Source organism: Leopardus geoffroyi, chromosome A1 (genome assembly GCF_018350155.1).
Source record: "Leopardus geoffroyi isolate Oge1 chromosome A1, O.geoffroyi_Oge1_pat1.0, whole genome shotgun sequence".
In the NCBI taxonomy this organism is placed as follows: domain Eukaryota; kingdom Metazoa; phylum Chordata; class Mammalia; order Carnivora; family Felidae; genus Leopardus; species Leopardus geoffroyi.
Window position 1 is genome coordinate 137,673,726 of NC_059326.1, and position 17,580 is coordinate 137,691,305.

A 17,580-nucleotide genomic window follows, 5' to 3' on the forward strand; every position below is an offset into this window, starting at 1 on the left:
TTGAAGAACCATGATGGCCAGGCAGGGATCGTGACCATCAGCGGCACCGCCACAGCAGAGGACAGGGCTCCCTGGGCTGTGGGCCACCTGCTGACACAGTCTTGCGGAAAGTGAAGTGAGTCTAGGAGCAAAATGGGGTTGGGTTGCCGAGGACCCTTCCGTTTGGGGACACTGATTTATGCAGACGGTGGTTGACTCTGGGGCTGTGTCTCTCACCGGCAGCATGCGGCCACAGAGGTCCTGGCTTAGAAAGGTGCTGGCGGGAGGTGTGGGTTGAGGTGGATGGGCGTGGAGGCCTGGACATCCCCGGGGTCATTCACGTGAGGTTTAAGGTGCCCAGGATTGAGGCAGGATTTGAAGTGGGAGGGACCTGAGCAGCAGGGGCCAAAACCTGAGCTGGACGGTGGGAGGTCTGGGAGGTCCCAGATGACAGCGACAAGAAGGGAGAGGGGGACACAGCGGTTTCAACAGTCAAGGGTGGGGGATGGGTGGCCTCAGAGGGATAATAAACTATGCTTGTGACAAGTGCCCTGAATGAAAAAATACCAGGTGTTCTGAAAATAACAAGGGGGGGTGTGGGGAGTCGGGGCTGATCTAGACTGGAGGGTCTATCTGGGGAAACGGCATTTCATTGGCGAATTAAAAGACGAAAGGGAGTTTGTGAGCTTGCCCTTGAGTGACTCAAAAGGGACACGGAAAAAGAGCCACGGCTACCTCCGGTGGGCGATGAAAAAGGATGCCGTGGGCCAAGCTTCAGGCTCACTTAGGAGAGGGAAGAAGCACGGGGCCTCGAATCCAGCCTTGCCGCTTCCCTGCAAGCTCAGGTTGGGGCTGCTCACCCCCTCCGTGCACACGTAAAATGGGGAACAACAATACTTATGTCATTGGCTTGTCAGGAAGTGCGAATGAGTCAGGTGTGTGCGTCACCACAAACAGAGTCTGTTTTATGTGGGAGTTAGCGATTACTATTATTTAGGAGAAATTATTTCTTCGGGGATGGCATCCAAGCCTAAATTACAGCAGGTCTTTCTCTCTGTATTCATTTCATCCTTTCAATAAGCCTGTGAGATAGGTTAACAAGAAAAAAACCCCAAAGAGCAGTTTTCTTTTCCTTCTTTCTGGATCAACACCGCCTCAAGCCCTGGCCTTAACCTGCATTCTGCTGCTGCGACAAGGGGCCTTTTGTTAAAATCTGGGGCACTTAGGAGGTGGCTTCCTGCCAAACTGCCTTTTAATCTCTCAGATGCCCGGCTCTCAGGTGTTCAGGTTCTTACCGCTTCAGTTTTTAGGCCACAGTCGCTATGGGAGAAGCCAAGGGTTCGAGTGTGTGGCTGTGAGGGACCACCGGGGACGCTGCACCCTGCCTCGGGGCTCCAGCTGGGGGCTGGGGTCCCCACAGATGCCACTTCCGCCATTGGGTGGCCCGCTCCATTGGGTGGTGGAGCCATTCAGAGAGCCATCTCTACGTGTCTCAGACAAGCGTCCACACCTGATCCTGGCATCCACACCAGACCATACCATCCATCACCACGAGCTGTGTGAATCAGGTTGGAAATACACCCAACCTTTCGTTTTCCTTTCCTTTTCTCATTTACTTTCATATCTACTTCACCTGGCCATATTTTTGGAGCACTATAAGCTGAACTGACTCCTCTTTGGAATCATCGGGGGCAACCAGGAAGTGGAGGGCCAGAACCGAGGGTGTAGTGATGGGCCCAAGATGCACAGGTGGAAACAGGAGAGGATGGCAGGTAGAACCCTGGACCCCGGCCACCGACGGGCTGGGGGAGCAGCCTGCATGGGTCCCCACATATTCCTCCGGGGACACCAACAGCGGCAAGGCCCCTTCCAGAAGCTTCGGTGGCTGGGGATGGTGGTGGAGCAGAGGCGGAACAACAGGGCAGACAACACAGGGTGGCCATCTGGACAGGCTGTTTTTGAAATCACATCATAAATACTTTTGAGGACCCCTAGAAATAACTGGGAAATGTGCTATCGTTGAGTTAGCAGCGGTTCAGACCATTGCAATTCCACGAGAGAAGTCGACACGATTCATTTTGCTCTGAGAGAGAGAGCTCCTGATCTCCGTCCTCATTCGTCCCTTAACCTTCTCCAAGGATTGGTCAGATCAGCCTTGTGAAAATTATGGGCCAGGAAGGAGGCACAGATGGAAGATGAGGTGACTAGCCAGAAATACATCGTTGGTGGCCGGTCACGTGCCAGAAGTTTATTCTTCAAGACATCGTCTGAGGTAGGTCTGCTTATTCCCCGTGTTACAAATGAGGACACTGAGGCACAGAAAAGTTGTTTGCCTGCCCAAGGTCACACAGCTACTCGGTGGCAAAGCCGGGATCTAAACTGTGGTCCACTCACGCCCTTTTACATGCTGGGGAGAAACACTCTGTTCTTTGCCAGCCAGTCAGCGCGAGGTGTTTGATGGAGGCAAGGCAAGGTGCCAGGAAACGGCCACATGTCCAGAAACTTCTTGCTGTCAGTGTGTTGGTCTGTCCTCCAGCCCGCTGCCCGCAGGCTGCCACCACTATCGAAGTGCCCTCTCTCTCTGGCCAGTCGGAGGCCAAGACCATTGCAAATCCTCACTCACTCTCTCCGAAACAGCCCCTCAAGTTCCGGAGCCCTGGCTTCAGCTCGCCGCACTCCTGCCAAGCTGTTATCGCCAGTCAAAGTCAACAGAACCATTCCAGGCAATAAAATGACTCTGCAAAAGATCAGTCTGCACTGGGGGTCAGCTAAGGGGCCAAATAAAAGCCCTCGGCTCAAGCCCGCCAAGTCAGTCCATCCTACCCAGGTATACCTGTCAGGCCTATTCTAAGTCCCACACAGAGGCGCAGAGGAAGGAGATGCCCCGGGAGCCTCGGCCTCCCCTGACCGCGGCAGCTTGGCCGGGGCCGGCAGCTGTAGGACACCCACCTAGGTTCAGAGGTGTCACCAGCTGTCCTGGGAGCACTCACTGAAATACGGACCCGAGACCAAGTGCTCGAGAGCAAATTCCATCAGAGTCCCGAGAAACGTCAGATATGGGAAAGAGAAAAGCATGCTTCGGGCTGCTGAGGTTAATTTGGGGCAGAAGAGAGAAACAAGAATGTGGCACACTTGGCTGCTTCCCTGTCCTTCTGCAGTCTTGTAAATCCCGAAACTGTGATACTGAGCTCCAGAAGCCAATCTGCACCGCTGGCCCGCCCCAAGCTGCTTCTCAGCGGGGGGCAGTGCTCCAGGGAGTGTCACGTGGCCTGTGGTGGGGGGGGAGTGGAGGACACGGGTTCCCCAGGGCACTGCTCTGGGAATAGAGCAGCGGACGTGGCCGCACTGGCAGAAAGCGCTCCCTCCTGGCCACGCTGGCTGCCGGCGGCCCCTGGAGACACTGGAACCCCCGCACCGGTCAGCCCCAGACTGCCCACGGCTCCGTGCCTGCTCGGGGCCCTCAGTCGCACTGATTGCTACCCGGCGGGTGTAGCCACGTATGCACGTGTGAGAGGGACCCCAGGCCTCTTGATTTAACCAACAAACCGACAGAGCACAGGAAAGTTGCCTACTCAAGGTCTCCACTCAGATGTCTCCTGGGCACCTCAAAGTTAACAGGCCCCAAAGCTTCCCTCTCAAACTGGTCCTGCCTTCATTCTTCCCATCCTTTCTTTTCTTTTCTATTTAGTTTTGAGAGAGACACAGCACGAGCAGGGTGGGGGCAGAGAGAGAGGGAGACACGGAATCTGAAAAGGCTCCAGGCTCTGAGCTGTCAGCACAGAGCCCGACGTGGGGCTCGAGCCCAGGAACCATGAGATCATGACCTGAACAGAAGTCGGGCACTCAACCAACTGAACGACCCAGGTGCCCCCATTCTTCCCCATCTTGGGGCAATGCCAGAACCATCCTTCTGGTTCTCCAGGCCCAAAAGCTTAAAGTCAAAACCCACATCCAGTCCAAGGAAAACCCCGTTGACTCTCTCTTCCTGGCATATAGAGAGTCCAATTGCCTTATCACCTCGAAACACAAGCTACAGTCATTTATCTCCTGGGTTATTTTATTAGCCTCCTAAATGTCTCCCTTCTACCCTTCCTGAGTCTGAGGAGAACCTCATGTGACTCTCACCTGGAAGCCACTGTTTCCTTTAAAAAAAAAAAAAAAAAGTCAGACTACGACACACTCCACTAAAGAAGCTTCCAAAGACTTCTCATGTCACTCAGAGCACCACAAAGCTTTTCGTAATCTGGTGCATGTGCCCCCCCCCCCTTCACCTCACACCTTTCCTCTCTGACTTCCTCTCCTATTCCTCATCCCCTTGCTTACCTCATCACCTTCGCCTCCCTCTTGTTCTTCCTCCAATATGCCTGCTTCTGCCTCAGGGCCTTTGCATCCGCTCTTTCCTTTGTCTGAAGTGTTCTTCCCACCTTTGCCAAAATATCACTATTGTTCCCTGTGATAGTTTTATAATATCACTATTATAAATAGTGATAAATAGTAATAAATATCACTATTGTTCCCTGTGATAGTTTTATAATATGTTATAAATATGTTATAAATATTATAATATGTTTATAATATGTTTTATAATATGTTCAAGAGGTAGAGACTAATTTCCCTCCCTTTGACCCAACTCGAAGGAACAATGCAAAGCCAGGTGATGGTGTAGGACGTTAGAGACCACATCACGAAATGCACTGCGTCTTCCCCCTCCTTCGCTCTCTCTTGGATCACGCAGTCTAGGGGAAGTCAGCTTCCACGTCATGAAGACAATCAGGCGGCTCTCTGCAGAGGTCTACATGGTTGGAAACTGAAGCCTCCTGCCCAGAGCCATGGGTGAGCCACCCTGGAGGCAGACCCACCTGCCCCAGTCACCTTCAGATGGCTTGACCACAACCTGATGGGAGGTCCCCAGCCAGAACCACCCTCCCCCATCTGTTCTGAGATTCTAGCCCCTCAGAAACAGTGAGAGGTAACAAATCTTTGTTGTTTTAAGCTTTTAAGTTTTGGGGTAATTTGTTAGGCAATAATAGATCATCACTATGCTCCCTTCCCCATTCCCTTCAAGTTTCTGCCACAGTGTCACCTTCTCAGAGATGTCTTCCTCAGCCACCCTGCTGAAAGCGGAATGTCCCCCGCCTCCTCCTGGGATTTCTTACTCCCCACAGCACTTACTGCCACCTAATACTCCGGATAGCGTACGTGTCTTTTTTTTTTTTTTTTAATTGTCTTTCTCCTCCTTATTAAAATAGAAATTCCAGGAGGGCAAAGGATTTTGTGTCTTGTTTATTGGCATGTGTTCAGTACTCACTAAATATTTGCCGCATGAATGAATGAACGCATGCCACGTCTTCGCTGTCCAGATTCACTTCCTGAATGCAAGATTCATCCGTTTTTAATAGTTCATTCTGCAGCTATTTTTCTAAGGAGTCTGTCTGGTCTTGTCTTTTTTCACTACCACACAAGCTGGAAAAGGCCACCTGGTTTTACACAGGCAGGAGGTGACCCAGCCTCTTTCCTGAAAGTAGGTCTGCTACGAAAACGAGCACCTTGGAGGCTGGTGGTCATGTCTTTCATACTTGAGTACTGATCGGTTTCTAAGGATTTTAATTTAGTCAAACAGGCTCCAAAAGACAAACAGTCCAAGCGGCAGATATATCCCAAGTGGAGGCTAATCTGATCGTCCTTGGTGCCAGTACATTCAAGTCCGTCATGTGTGGCCAGCCCGCAGTCATGTGGCACCGGGGGGGGGGGGGCGGGGGGGCAGCTGTGTCAACAGGACCCTCGCAGGTCCGCACACGACGTGACCAGAGATTGAGTTTCAAATACAGGAGAAGGAAAGCACGAGCGGGGAAAGCAGATGGAAACCCCCTTGTACAAAAAAGAGCTGTTAGCAGGCCTGCGTAGGGAGAGCACTTTCTGTATTCAGGGCCTGTGTTCTTAGAAAGCTTCGTGTCCACTGCTGTTGTGAAATCACCCCTGCTGGCTCTCTGCTTGTTAGCTAGGTGTACTTTGAGGCCTCTCTACCTTGGAAATATCCTGACACTTTGACCAGGATCCCCACCCGGGACACGGATTGCTGCAATGTCCTTGGGATATGGTGTCTATATTATTACACTGATTAAAAAGCCACGTAATAAAAAGCCACATTCTGAGTTCATGGCACTGTGTGTCCTCTGGGTGACGGGTGTACCTAGGAGGAACAGCCAGAACATCTGGTTCAGGTCCCTGCTCCACACGAGCCAGCTGGGGAGGTCAATTTTTGCCCTTGGGTCTTGGTTTCCACGACTGCAAACGGACCGGTTTTTAGCCCCCCATCCTCTTTGGCTCCAGCCTTCTCTGTGGCGCTGGAGACATACTAAACAAGTGGAGGCTGCAGGTAGAGTGGGTAACGCAGGGCCTGGCACAGAACAAGGGGTGGTGGTGTCATCAGTATTATGCATTGCCATGACAATCAGTGATGTTCAGTCAGGGCAGAGATTCTCAGAGGCTAAGGCACTCTGGCTGGGAGAAAGGCGACATCTGGCCACCGGGACAACTGTCCCCAGCAAGTCCCAACGCAGGAAAGTGTCCAGTATGCCTTCCTCCCCAAGCCTCATGTCTCCGACCCAGGGGTCCCTCACTCAAAGCCCAGGGAAGCGGCCTTCCCTCTGCCTCCCTCTGTCCCCTCCTTCTCATGCCTTGAAATCAGCTAAGCAGAGTGAGACCTAGAGAACAACTTGCTGTATTAGATATGCAGAGTGCTCACACTTTAAAAAGCTTAAAGCAATTGGCATTAACTCCAGGCTGGGCTTCAGGCAAAGGGGACAGGAAGTGGGGAGAAGCAATGGAGCTGGGGAAAGTCCCCAGGGCTCCCCGCTGTACTTGGTCTGAGCCTTTGATTCACCTTCCACAGCGCCCTGACCTCTGGTGTGGAAACTGGCGTGGTTGGGTCCCTGTCACGTGTCGTCGGGCAGTTTACAAATAGCATGGGGATTGGCAAACCCATCCCGAAAGGAAAGGACTGGTTCAAGGGCAGGGAAAGTTACCAGTTTAATTCTGGCAGACTATTAACAATCAAGAACCCGAAAGGGGGTTCTGTGGTAAGGCGGACGGAGCATAAGTGTGAGCGCGGAAGGGACAGAGCTGACCTGCCCAAGGCTTGCTTCAGTACTGGAGCTAGGAGCTCCTGCCTGGATGGCTCAGGTACGGAGGACCCTTGTCTCACATTCTAATAGAGCGCAAGTTTCAGGGACCTGGTGTCTCCATAACCCTTTTCTGGTCGGGGAGCTTGCAGCGAGGGACTTGCTCCAGTGACCCCCCCCCCCCCCCTCAAGGTCTCCGGAGGGGCAGGAGTGGCACACGCCGCTCGGTAGACTAGCCCTAACCGGCGTCGTGGCCGAAAGCGCGGCCTCAGGAACGCAGGGCCCCGTCCTGCCTGGGCCACCAGCACATCGGAGAGGGCAGCGGGCGAGTCCCCTTCCCGCGTCTCCCCCTGCCCCAACTCTGGGCCCAGGACCCCGAAGGGAACCGGCTCCCTTCCTGCTGCCTGGATCTCGCAGCGCGCAGTTCGGACAGCCGGGAGGAGAACCTCAACTCGCCGCCCCCTACCTCCCACGGCTGTGGGCCAGCGAAGTGGCGGGGGTGCCCATTTTTCCTGGATTCCTTGCGCGCACGGTCACGGGCGTAGAAGCAGCCAGATCTGCCCGCCCCGAGGCTCCAAGGCCGTCCCCCGTCCTCCACTGCCGCGCCGGGCGCGTCTCCGGCCCCGAAGGGCAGCACCCGGCGGCGGCCAGCTCCCGCCAGTCGGCCCTGCCCCGCCGCGCCCCCTCTGGCACCGCCTCCTTCTGTAAATACAGTGGCGGCCAGCCCTCCGCGCCCGGACGCGCAGGTAGGAGCGTGCGGTGCCGGCCGCCACAGGGAGGCCGCGCCCAGCCGGGTGCCCACGGCCAGCGCCGCCTCCCAGAGCGCGTTCCCCCAGGCCCGGGCCAGGCTCCCGGGACGCGCCCCGGCGCAGGCAGCGCGCACGCCCGACGAAGCTTCAGGTAAGCGGCTCGGGTCCCCGCGCTTCTCCGCACTCCCGCGCGGGGTCTGGCGCTGCGCTTTTGGGACCAAGCCTTGGGGGGAGATGGAGATCCCGAGCTAAACCTGCAAGGGTGGGAGCCACAGGCGGAACCGCTCGGGGCTGTTGTTGCGCTCCGGCTCCTTAAAACCCACGAAACTATTCCCTGTAAAAGACTTCTGGCTGCCCTTGCCTGGATCCCCAGATGCACCCGAGTTTTAGGCTGGGCGAGATGCCGATGATTTGGAAATGTCCTTTGAAAAATTGTGTTGGGGAGGTGGATTCGGCTTTGGGGACATTAAACGTAGGTTGGTATTTAAAAAAGGTTTACTCTTCTGGTAGTGTCGATGTCTTTGTGTCCGTTTGTGAGTGCATGTATACGAGACAGACTACCCACACGCTATTTTGGATGAGGGATTAATACATATGGCAGGTGTTTAGTCCACTAGTCCATGGAAAAAGAGCTACAAGTCCAGTTTTAGGCTTCTATTTCCTAGTATTTGGGAATTTGCCTGAAGTCATTTGAAGCCTTGTGACTCGCTTCAGAGTTGAAGGTACCAGAAATTCCTGATAGGACTTTGTAACAGAGAATCACCCTTATCACAGGAACCAGCAAAAGAGATTACATGATCTAGATTTCTTTTTCTTCAATTAGTGCAACCTTGTCTTTAAGCGTTTGTCTCAGCTTATTGCATCTTCATAAATATAGTTTGTCTAGGTCTAAAATGGAAACGTATTTCCCTCCAATATTTCCTTCTCGCCCCAACTTCCTTCTGATTTCAGTGCACATTTTCCTGGAAAAGTACTTCCTAGTGTAAGACCAGCTATTTGCTCTCGTTACCTAAATTAGCTGACCCTCCTTGGGCGTCATTTGGATCTATCAAGATGGCCTTGGCTTTAGAGCCTCAATCTCAATCTCCTTCATATGATCATGGATACAAATGGCACAAAGCATTATAAGTTTTCTTTCCTTGAGCAAGTAAAAATGGTGTTCACGTTTAGGTTGCTTTTTCCAGTGCCTCAACTTGAAGGGTCGTGGTAAAATATTCCACTCATTAGAGTAAGAAGAGATAACTAGACGGACGATCAAGTCAACGTAGTAAACTAGGCAACTTTTTCACAACGGCATAGGGTACCCTTCATATAGGATAATGTAAGCGCGAGGCTTGGTAATCTTGTGGAAGGTACTCTCCCACTTGATTTCACTGACCCGCTTCTTCCAAAGTCAAGTTCTCTTGCTGTTTAGGGCTCTGTAACTGGTGGTTTTATTGGCTGCTTATTTTTAACTGAGCCTACACCTTTTTTGTGGAAGTGAGAGGCACTTTGGAGGAGGGTGAGTGAGAGGCCATCTGCACGCCTGGGAGGCAAGGCCTCGCCTGACCCGCTGTGCCACACACCCCTGGGTCATCCCAGCCCGGTCAGCCAGGCCGGCGCAGCCCCAGTGCCTGTTTGAGAACTCAAGGGACGAAGTTTGACACAGTTCACTTAAAATCCACCAAATCCACTCTGTTCCTGAACTGCCTTCCCATTCAATTGAAACTGCTGACCTTGGGCCTCCTGGAGATGTGACAGCCTTAGAAAAGGGCTGGGAATGGAAAATTGCCACAGTCTAAAACAGGAAATGGAAAGTTAGTAACTGAACGAAAATTTACTGACTTAGAAATGTTCGGAGCAGCTGTGATGAAACGTGGGATGTCTGTAAATCAGAAATAATCCCAGTAGTTCTTCCCTCACTCGCCACTGTTTTTTTGTTTTTTTGGTTTTTGTTTTTGCTTGGGAAAGTGAGTTTGTAAGACTCATAACAGGAAAAGCCACACCCAGTTACGTTTATTGTATGGGTTTTGTTTTTTTAAAGATACTCTTAGGTGCATGCTCATTCCATTTCCTCTTCTTGAGTATCTTCATAAAATTACATATTCAAGAGTTTCTGAATGCCGGTGCTTCTGACTCATAAACCAGCTCATTGTTCCCCAGTGTATCCCTTGCATAAAGTTCTGTTCCTATGATTTCATCCTAGCGTGATTTCTGAAATGGCCAGGGCGGGTCAGGAACACCTGTGCCCACTTTAATTTGGTGTTTGGTTACATTTTCAGAGCTGTTGAAACCAACCACTGGAGGGAAGGAAATCCATTCTGCCTGGTTCTGGGGAAGGGGCCTCTTCTGGCCATGTCTCCTGTAGCTGCTGCTGAGCCAGATGGGGTCCAGCCAGACAGGAGTGTCAGCAAAGTCATTTTCTTCCTTTTCGTCTTTGGTGCCATCCTGTTGTGCGTGGGAGTCCTGCTCTCCATCTTTGGGTTCCAGACATGCCAATACAAAACCTTCCCAGACTGCAGCATGGTGCTGAAGGTCGCTGGGCCTGCCTGTGCCGCCGTTGGGCTTGGGGCTGTGATCCTGGCCCGCTCCCGGGCACGGCTTCAGCTCCGGGAGGGGCACCTGCGAGGCAGTCAGGCGGACCCCGACAGAGCCTTCCTCTGTGGAGAGAGCCGCCAGTTTGCCCAGTGCCTCATCTTTGGGTTTCTGTTCTTGACAAGCGGCATGCTCATCAGCATACTTGGCATTTGGGTCCCTGGATGTGGCTCCGACTGGGCACAGGAACCCCTGAATGAGACAGACACTGCCGACGTGGAGCCCCAGATCTGTGGATTCCTATCCCTGCAGATCATGGGACCCTTGATTGTACTCATGGGATTGTGTTTCTTTGTGGTTGCCCATGTTAAGAAGAGAAACAACTTGAATGTGGGCCAGGAGGCCTCTGAAGCTGAAGACAGACAGATCCAGAACACGGAGCCTGTCCAGGTCACTGTAGGTAGGTGGCTGTCATTCCTATGCATGCTCATAGCACAGTGGCTGTAGCATCAAGGCTTCACCGGGCTGCCCTCGGGTCTGGCCCAGAGTCTCTCTTTTTTGTGTCTCTCTCTTAACACACATGTGCATGCATACGCACATGTGCACAGTCCTGCTGCTGTGTTAAGCCCTGGAAGAATCCTTGTACACCTCATCTCCTCCCAGCAATTCCTTATTATTTAGCAAAAGCACTGGGACATTAAGTTGTGACCTTGACTGAGGTCACAGAGCAAGTTAAGAGGAAAGTGACAGAAACTGCTAAGGAGAGCCTGGGAACCTTCTGTCACGTTAGAGACCTGCCAAGTGACATGGCACTTTGTGCCGGCCATGCAGACTCTCATCCCTGGCTATCACTGGCTGGCTGTCCTTGGGAAGTCCTTAACCTCTTCCGGCCTTAGTTTACCTATCTATAAAATGAGCCTTGCATTGCTGAGATTCCTTGCAGCACTAACATTCTAGGATCCTGTCTGACCCAAGGCCAGCCATCTTCGATGTTTTGAGGCGGCTTTCTGCAAGGTTTCTCACATCGTTCTTCGTTTGCTGTCATTTTATCCGTGGCTTCAGGATGGAGGCGAAGTTTGGAAATAGTGGCACCGATGAAACTGAACTGTGATCGCACCTGTCACTTCTTTCCCCCATGGAATGCCCAGCCAGGACTTCTGAGTTCTCTGGGTTCTGCAGAACAGATGGAGGAATAGCTCCCAGAGTAGGCCCCCTACAGAACATCAGTAGCTTTTGCCTCAGTTTCACACGACCAATGAAAAACCCCACTGCTGTTCAGTTTCGCCAATCGCTCTTTTCTTTTTTCAGTCTCCTGCTTTGGAAAGGGAAAAGCTCTCAAGCCATAGCCTTGACATCTGCAAGGCTCGGCAAAGAGCATTATGGGACAGGAGCAGAGAAGGAGTGTGGTGCATGTTTCTCGTGTTCGGGGCGGGGGGGGGGGGGGGGCGGGGTCTGGTGGAAGCAGCGGTATTCACAGCGGGGGGGGGGGGTGCCCTGGCCTGCCAGCTTCGCATGGCGCGGCCTTGGAGAGCAGGGCACGTGGGTTTACAGACGCATCCTTGAGCCATGGTTGAAGCTCCCGGCTTACTTATTTGTGTATTTATGTATTTATGGGGGCCACACCAATATCAGTTATACATTCACAACAGCTAACACAGACGCAGGGTTCATCCCGGGACCAAATACCCATCCAAGTGTTCTTCAAGGACCTACTCTGTCAAATTCTTTCACACCTACAACCACCCAATGAGGCAGCTACTCTTAGTATCTCCACGTTAGAGATGAAGAAACCGAGGCATAGGGATCTCAAGTAACTTGCCGAGGGCACAGACCAGCAAGTGGCAGAGCCAGGATCCCAACCCAGGCAGGCAGCCACGCACACACCGTGGCCCCCACGTAGCACTGGTTTCGCCTAGGGTCCTGGGCAGCCGTTACATGGCTAAAGGGCTTACCCCATGTTGTAGATGTGCTCAGTCCTTTTGGGGAACACGGTGGGTCTAAGTAAACACACGCGTTTGATGCTTACAGTCTTCCACTTACTCGGGAGCGTTTCAAGGTATGCCCTTGGGGTTTACTATCGGGGGATCTTTGGGGCTCAGCCTCCCTCCTGGTGGCTGGACTTGAGGGGCAGCAGAAAGCAGGGCTGCTGGTGCTGCGACACAGTGACTCCTGGATGATCTCATCCTGATGCTGGCTTTTCCGCTTAACCCTTTCAGTACCATCACCCCTGTGAAAGTCTGGCAGCCTAACTCCTTGTTTTTCTCTCCTTTGATATTATGGGATAGGGTTTACGTTTTCCGTAGCCATGCCTTTTGGTGTAATTGCTAAGACTCCACATAGACATTGTCTGTTGATGCTCAGTTCTGCCTTATGAAGGACTGGGGTGATAAGAGGCAGTCCTTGGCCAAGTCCCAGAATTCAGCTGTTCCTGGAATGGAAGCCCCTCCTCCCCAGACACACGAGATATCCCCGTTGTGGGCACACTCAGTGCCGGGTCCTGGATATACAAGCAGGGCTATGAGCTAGGCCTCCCTTGAGGGATGTCTGCTGTCACCTCCCAGAAGACATCAGGTCCTGGGGGACACAGTGAAAGGGAAATCCAGGGGGGATAGGGCTGCTTTCAGGGAGAGCAGGTTGCAAGGGTGGGGAGGGCGGGGAGCCTCCCTTGCAGAGGGAGGACAAGCAGAGGCTTGGACAAGCCCCAGAGACAGCTGGTGGCTTTGAGCACTTCCTTGTTTGCATTGGACAGGTGACCGGCCTGCTCTAGAGGCTTATTCCCGGGGCCTTTGTTCCACGCTGTGTAATTAAAGTGCACAGTCAGCCTTACTTCCTCTGACCTACCAAGACTTGCGAAAAAAACTACATGAGGATCCCAAGATAACCATTATATGTTATCAAGTTTAGGTTAGCGACGTACATTTTAAGCTCTAGTCGCCACGTGCTCGCGGAGGGAGAGAAAGACTTAACACATTTTTGGCAGGGCTAAGTCCGCTTCGGGGAAGCAGTTGAGGTAATACGGCGGAGAGTGGCCAGCCGGGAGTGTTTTGTCTGACACGTGGATCGGTGCCACTTGCTGGCGGCCTGGGCTTTAAGCACCTTCGCGGGTGTGTTAGAGCTGAGTCAGTCTGCTGTGTGACCAGCACACAAGAACCCAGCCCTCCTGCCCGTTCTCTGAGGCAGGTGCAGTTAGGGATGGCCTGCCGGTCACAGATGTGACAGCCCAGGCCCCCCCGGGGCTGGTAACTGGCAAATGGCACCCTGGCAGCGGTAACGAACCTTGTCCTGACCTAGACGGGTGTCGGGTCTGCTGCCCGTACAAACCGGTTGCCTCCCTGTGGTATATCAAAGTCCTCTCTCCTGCATGTTGCCTAAGCTGTCATTTGGTGCTGCCAGCTTATCAGAGGCTGCCCTCGGACCTCTATTTCGGCAGACCTCTGGTGCTGCCGCAGAGCCAGAATGATCTGGACAACCCACGTGGGATGTTCTGTATTGGATTTGGAGTACAAGGTAGAGTTTGCATCTGGTTTCCACTGTCTCCTCCCCACAACACGGGATGTGTTCTGGAATGAACAGCAGCAACAGAAAGGCAGACACAGAAACCAAAACTGAAAACAGAAAAACAAGCTTAACCGGAGTGTGACTTTCTCTTGGAAAGCTTGGGTGAAAGGGTGAATAAAAGCCTGTAGAAGGGCGCGCAGCACAGCTTTGGCAGTTGAAAGAGCGGCTGTGGCCTAGCCTGTTGTCATTTGCTCAGAGGCTAACACCGCACGTAAGGAACAAGGCGCCTCATCCAACAGCTCAGTGTCGATGACTCACAATTTCAAATTGAGAAGGAGTAAGCTTTTGCAGCAGGAGACAACCCCAGGAAGCGAGTGCTCCACAGAAACGCTTTAGCTCAGACTTGCTAGGAAATAGTGGCCCACTGTTTGAAAAAAGCTGTGGTAAACTATAGATCACATGAAGTGTACCATTTTAAGCGTTTCTAAGTGCACAGAGGCATTACGTACATCCGCGGTGTTTGGAACCATAACCACTACCAAGTTCTAGAAGTTTTTCATCATCAAGAAGAAACTGTCCCCCATTAAACATTCATTCCAATTCCCCCTTGTCCCAGCCCCTGGCTACGTCCACCCTAGGTCTCTGTGAATTTGATAGTCCCACTTTTCAATCCTGGAGTCGGCAGAGGTGTTTTGACCTTTTACATACATGGGCCAAATGTAACATTAACTTATTTCGCTCTTGCTGATGTGCTTGCATTTCTTTCTCACCTGTTTTCAACGAAATACTGTCTTTCCTCAGGTGATGCCGTGATCATATTCCCACCTCCCCCACCACCTTACTTTCCTGAATCTTCAGCTTCTGCAGTAACCCGAAGTCCTGGGGCTAACGGTGTGCTTCCAAATGAAAATCCACCTTCGTATTACAGTATTTTTAACTATGGGTAAGACTTTGCGTTTGCACTTCAAGAGTAAGCATGTTTAACCTTCTCGGGTCTGTGGCTCAGCTCAGGCCAAATTAGTTTTAAGGCTGCGGTACAGGAATCAACATTAGAGTGGGAGGATCTTTTTTGCTGACATGATATCAGAATTATTGCCTTAATAGTAACAGTACCTTTCAGGAAACTGCAGGCAGCACATACGTGAAAAATTGTAAAAGTGGTTATGCCGGGTTAATATGAAGCCTTCTCCAGGTATCTTTATGTGTTCCTAGCATGGGTGAGCCTCCAAATGTTTAACACGTCATCAGCCAGACTGAGCCCTGGGACAGGGCTTGCGAGGCCCCCTGTGTTAGGCTTTGCTGCTTTAGATCATGGGGAGTCCCCTAGCGACCTCCAACAGGTACACAGGTTTTCAGTACCTCATGGAGGTACTTGGGTGACTGGCTAAAATCAGCTTGCACCCTGACCTGACCAAGTTTGGCTTCTCTTCTCAATATTCAGTTGTTCCCTGGGCCTCGGAACCTTCTCAGACTGAATGAAGAGAAATATAAGATTCACACTCCCCTCCGCCCTGCTCCCCATATGCCACAAATTAGGACGCACACCTGGGGTTAGATTAAACGACATAAATCTAGGTGTCTTTCCTTCCTGCAGAGGGACGCAGCTGAAGGTTTTAGAGACATGGCCATGGGATGCAAGCGGTGGTTGGTGCAGCTCATAATGGGGAAAGGCTGGAGGCGGCCAGACTGGTTGGGAGGCTGACTTTCATGGCCACGGGGATGTCTGGAAACCCCCACTGCTGGGGATGGGTGCTGCCTTACCTGGTCCTTCGTGTTTTAAGGCCCATGTTCTTGTTGTGCTTCAAACTGGGTGGTGAGCTGGAGATCCAACCAGAGACGGATATAGGAACCGTCCTGCAGGGATGAAGGGGAGGTTACGTTCCGGGCATTTGTAGAATTCTGTTAGTGAATTTTTCTATTCTTTACTCCAATGATGAACCTCCCCAAGCCCTAAATAAATGTCTATTAACTTAAAAAACGACAACAACAACTCCTACTTGCTACTACCATGATTTCTGTGTGCCACAGTCTGGCTTTACTTGCATTATCTCATGTAATTCTCATGGGTAGGAGAGTAGGCACTCTGCTCATCCCCATTTCACAGATGAGGATGCCGAGGCTTAGTGAGGTTAAATAACTTGCTCACGATCACACGGCTGGAAAGCGGCGGAGTGGAAATTCAGAGGCAGGTCTGCCTGGTAGAACTCACTCCAGTAACCAGTATGCTTTACTGCCTCCCTTCAAGTTTTTGGTTTGATTTAATTTTCTATTTGCCTCAGTCTGTCTGCCTTATGCTAGCTGTCCCGGAAGACCGAAACAGAGAAGAGTCAGGCAGAGAAGAGTAATAACCCTGTGTGTGTGTGTGTGTGTGTGTGTGTATACTCATTTTGGATGGCACCTATACGTTCCTACCTCGCGTCTTCTCAATGTCAAGGAAAACGAAACAGGGTAAAATTCTCTTAATGTTACAATCAGCTGTAAGGAAAATAGGGAGTAAGGAATCGAGATATATCTATAAGAAATACAACATGGAAGAAATTACTCCTGAGACCCTTGCAAATGCTCCTAAAAGCATATAATTAAACGTTTGAAAAGAACCTCATATTTAATGTGTGTCACTATTCTCTCCTTCCTTTCTGTTCTCCTTCCTTCTTTTTAGTAGGACCCCAACTCCTGGGGGCCAAGGTGTGGGCTCTGAGAGAGATTGTGAATCTATATACACCATTTCTGGGTCTCCTTCATCCGCTGGGATCTCATACACTCCGCATCTCTCCTCTGAACTGCCTCCCAGATACGAAGAAAAAGAAATCGCGGCAACCACATCCTTATCCCCATCTTCTGAGCCTTCCCCACCGTGACTCCAGTTCAATTGTACATAAAATCAATCACTATTTTATATAATTTGTTTTGTAATAAAAAAAAAAATACAGTGGCATCGGCTCTGTTCTGATTTCCCTGGCCTTTCAGTATCAACATCCATAGCGAACGTTCTGCACTAAGCGCTCTGGACCACGGGAGAGGCAAAGTGCCCATAAGCTGATTCTCCCATTTAGACCTACTACATTCAAGCTGGTAGACGAAGAAGCAAAGGTTCCAAGAGGCTAATTAAGTGACCCCGGGTCACACTGCTTCTCAGTGGTGAGGTTGGGTTTTGAACCCATCTAGCTGGGTTCTGAAGGCCAGCCTGTGGCTACCCTGTTTCTGTCAAAGGCTGACCGGAGGCAGCTGTTAATGTTTAGCCTGGCCCATTCTATTTCCAATGTTAACTGCTTCGGAAGCAGAGAAACTAGACGACTCTCCTAAGTTCTTTATTATTTCTTCCTCTTCTTGCCTTCCCTCTCCCTGTCTTCCTTCTTCCTCCTCCTCCTATTCCTCTTTTCTTTCTTCCATTTGGCAAGAAGGTGATTAGGTCATTTACACCGGGACAGTGACCAGCACGTTGATATCCTGAAGCCTCCTCATTGTGGAATGACACCGTCAGAAAAGAGATTTCTTGGGCTACTGTGGTAGCTAGATGCCCGTGGAAGGACCTGCCTTTCAGTCACAACGTATTGGTGCTAGGCTGCCTGGACCACTGGCTTTTATTCTTATAAGGCTACTGACGAACAACAGCTTTTGTACTGTTGGGTGCGACGGTAAGTATTTCATTCTAGGTATAAACCAGAAATCACCACTAAGTATTAGCAGTTCTACCCGGGAGAAAGTGACTTTTGGAACAT

The 17,580-nt window shown here is 51.4% G+C and overlaps 1 protein-coding gene across 3 annotated transcripts; it reads left to right on the plus strand.

Moving 5' to 3' along the window:
* Positions 1-6,977: 6,977 nt before the first annotated feature.
* TMEM171 (transmembrane protein 171) lies at positions 6,978-16,796 on the plus strand. Of its 3 annotated transcripts, none has more exons than XM_045495243.1 (4): positions 6,978-7,161; positions 10,111-10,823; positions 14,663-14,804; positions 16,521-16,796. In XM_045495243.1, exons 2-4 carry the CDS (start codon positions 10,184-10,186, stop codon positions 16,717-16,719), a joined length of 981 nt encoding a protein of 326 aa, XP_045351199.1. In that variant the 5' UTR covers positions 6,978-7,161; positions 10,111-10,183; the 3' UTR covers positions 16,720-16,796. The 3 variants fall into 3 exon arrangements, with proteins under 3 accessions (XP_045351199.1, XP_045351189.1, XP_045351208.1); XM_045495233.1 differs by lacking the exon at positions 6,978-7,161 and adding an exon at positions 7,824-8,000; XM_045495252.1 differs by lacking the exon at positions 6,978-7,161 and adding an exon at positions 7,824-8,000 and having other exon boundaries at positions 16,524-16,796.
* The last annotated feature ends 784 nt before the right edge of the window (positions 16,797-17,580 follow it).